This window comes from Cyprinodon variegatus, unplaced genomic scaffold (assembly GCF_000732505.1).
Source record: "Cyprinodon variegatus isolate N-32 unplaced genomic scaffold, C_variegatus-1.0 Scaffold554, whole genome shotgun sequence".
NCBI lineage: Eukaryota > Metazoa > Chordata > Actinopteri > Cyprinodontiformes > Cyprinodontidae > Cyprinodon > Cyprinodon variegatus.
This window is the reverse complement of record NW_015151007.1, coordinates 399,266-402,104: the sequence shown is the minus strand read 5'-3', so window position 1 is coordinate 402,104 and position 2,839 is coordinate 399,266. Positions and strand designations below refer to the sequence as shown.

General features: G+C 42.4%; 1 protein-coding gene across 1 annotated transcript in view; it reads right to left on the bottom strand.

The window, feature by feature from the left end:
- LOC107095530 (collagen alpha-4(VI) chain-like) overlaps positions 1 to 2,839 on the bottom strand; it is a 69,848-nt gene that overhangs the window by 42,673 nt on the left and 24,336 nt on the right. The window contains exons 11-12 of the mRNA XM_015391663.1: positions 1,711 to 1,855; positions 1,482 to 1,627 (exon numbers count right to left, since the gene is read on the bottom strand). Coding sequence (XP_015247149.1) covers positions 1,482 to 1,627; positions 1,711 to 1,855 — 291 coding nt within the window. The remainder of the gene's footprint in view (positions 1 to 1,481; positions 1,628 to 1,710; positions 1,856 to 2,839) is intronic.

Below are 2,839 nucleotides of genomic sequence, written 5' to 3'. Positions count from 1 at the left end.
CTGTCGCTACAAGCATGCTTAGTGTGAGGGATTGCTGAAGAGTCAATGAGTCGATGCAATCAGCTGGTTTTTTCTTAGGTAGAAAACTGAATCAGTTTGACTATATGACTTGGTGAAGTTTAAAGTGCCTTGACATGACGTTTGTTCTGACTTGGCGCTATAGAAATAAACTGAACAGAACTGAACTGAATGCAGAAAAAATAGAAGTCATCGTCTTTGGACCAGAATCTCTAAAAAAGAAGCTGATTAGTCAGTTTTTTTCATCAGAGGGTGTCTGTCTGAGCTCGCTGCTGGACGCCTAGAACTCTGAACCACCTGAGGATTCCTGGAACCTTGGATCAGTGAACTGTCCGGTTCTGAACTGTTTCTCTGACCTGGATCGGTGTGCCTGCTCACTGGGTTTGCTGCATTGGGGACGGATCTTGTTTTGCGGTGCATCGGCTGGATCTTGCCTTCCTCAGAGAGGATGGACTGAACTGTTAAACCAGGGAGTCAGTGATTGGGAGGTGCCCCGCCCCCCCCCCTGCAGCCACTGCGGTCCAATTATCCTCAGCAATCCATGTCCCGTTCTGTTTTGATATTTTCTGCAGTTAAACGTTCCAACCATTAAAAAAATAACAATAATTGAAATAAAATACCGTGTTTAGAACAGCCTGTGTGTGAAGCTATAATGAAAAGCTGCTGATCGCCGCGGCCCTCAGAGGGTTTCTGTGCTCCCTGTCGACTCCTCTGTTCCTGGAAAGAACTTGCTCCCCCACACTTTGCAGAACTCCCACTGATATGTTTATGATTTGCAAACTCATATTAATCTGCCAGAGAAAGTAAACTTCAGCCTAAAAGCCAACAGCTCCAGCTGTTTATAAACCAAACTGTGGACAGACGGAGCAGCTGGGGGATCTGCAAACCAGCCCTGGTTATGCTGCTATGTCAGAGGATCTTTGTTGAACAATCTTCATATTCCTGCAGCTAATGAGTCCCTGAAGATGTTCAGATCAGCAACGCAGCATTAAGACAGATCAGAAGAGGAAAACATGTCATCCAGCTGGAAAAACCGCTGTTGACTTGGAAAAATAATCCATATTTACATCATCTCCTGCCGATTTATTGCAGCAGCTGTTGGCTTAAAAAATGAGGGAAGGTTGATCAACTTCTAATGTTGCCAACAGGAAGATTATTCATTTATTGGTAATCGGTTTGTTTTCTTGAACATCAGCCTCTGATCTTCTCTTGGTTGGCCCTGTGAACTCCAGACTCCTCCGGCTGTAACATCATCAGGCCGTTTCCATCACATTAAGGTGAAACGGGGTATGAGAGAGGAGAGAGACATGCGGCAAACGACCTCAGGCCGGATTTGAACGTGTCGAGCACTAAGGCCTCCATACATGGGTCATGTGCAGCAACCCTACGCTAAACACCAGATTTTCCCCATTGTGGAACAATAAAGGGATTTTCTATTTTATTCTAAAACATCAAAATCTTACGATCTGCTTGAGGATGGTTCCCTCGACGTTCGGCATGCCAATGCTCAGAGGAAGTTGGTATCCGAACCCTCGACCAAACTCGACCATCTGCAGCTGCGGGGCGTTACGGACGCCTTCCAGAGCGACGACGAGCAGAGCGCTGATGTCTGCAAAACAAACAGATAAATGCCCGATTAACTTATGAGGAGTTACCATGGCAACATCAGCGTTAATCCAAGTCCGTGTTTACTTGACTTCCGCAGCCTGTCAGATTCGTTCTCCAGTAACATCACGTCTTCATCAAGTCCGTCTGAGAAGATCACCAGCACCTGGAGGAAGATGGTCACAGTTTGAAGTAACGCTACTCCTCCAAATGCAAGAGAGGAACTCCGATACTGAGGTCAGTTAGGTTAAAATAATCCAATCTGAGGAGAATAACGTGAACTCCTAAGAACAGTTTTCTTCTTCTTCTTCTTCTGATTGACTTACAAACATCTTCAATCTGCTGTGTTTCCTTCCTCCCAGGATGGAGCTCGTATTTATTTCAGTTTGAGGAAAACATGAGTGGGAACCAGGACTTTGTAAAAAGACATGAGTTGATCAAAACAGGAACCAACAGGTTTTTTTTTTACTTTAGAACCAGTTGATCAGAAATTAAACCACATAAATATTCATAGTGGTGAAAAACTAAGTACACCATAAACTAAATGTTTAGTTTGTGCCCTAAATTCACCAACAGGAACATATTAACGATGGAGTCTGTTGGAGTTATTATGATTTCTGTTGTTTTTATCATTTTATTCATTTATATCTTTTTTATTGCTTTAAAATCATTTGTTTTTCTATGGTACTGTCATCAGTGGAAATAGTGTATGCAGGTCATAAGACGGTCAAATGTTTTGCGAGAATGAAGCACAGAAGTTCCTGCTTTTCATTTGAGAAGCACAGAAAGGAAAGTTCATGACCCCCGACACCTTTTTTAAAAGCGTATACTGAAACCAGACAAGTTCCCCATCTTAAAGGTTCATGCTATGTCTAAGAGATTGCGTAATCGAAACTAACGCCTGCTGTTGTAATGTGTTGACTGTTCAATAAAAAAGCCTGCAAGCGTGGAGCAAGACGAAGATGCACAGAGTGATCCTAAAGCTCTGTGTATTTTCCCTTTGCAAAGCCCGGTCAGGAAAAATCTTACACTGTCTTTGTTTATTTCTTCATAGGTTAAAGTTGGGGAAACTTAACAACCCTAACAGTGTCCAGATTAAAAAAATATTTAAATTGGAGCTCAAGTTTCAAAAATTGAATTATTAATTTGGTATATCGATAAAAAGAGAAAACTTTGAATCAATCTGACTGGATGATCTGGTGAACTGGAAAGTGAC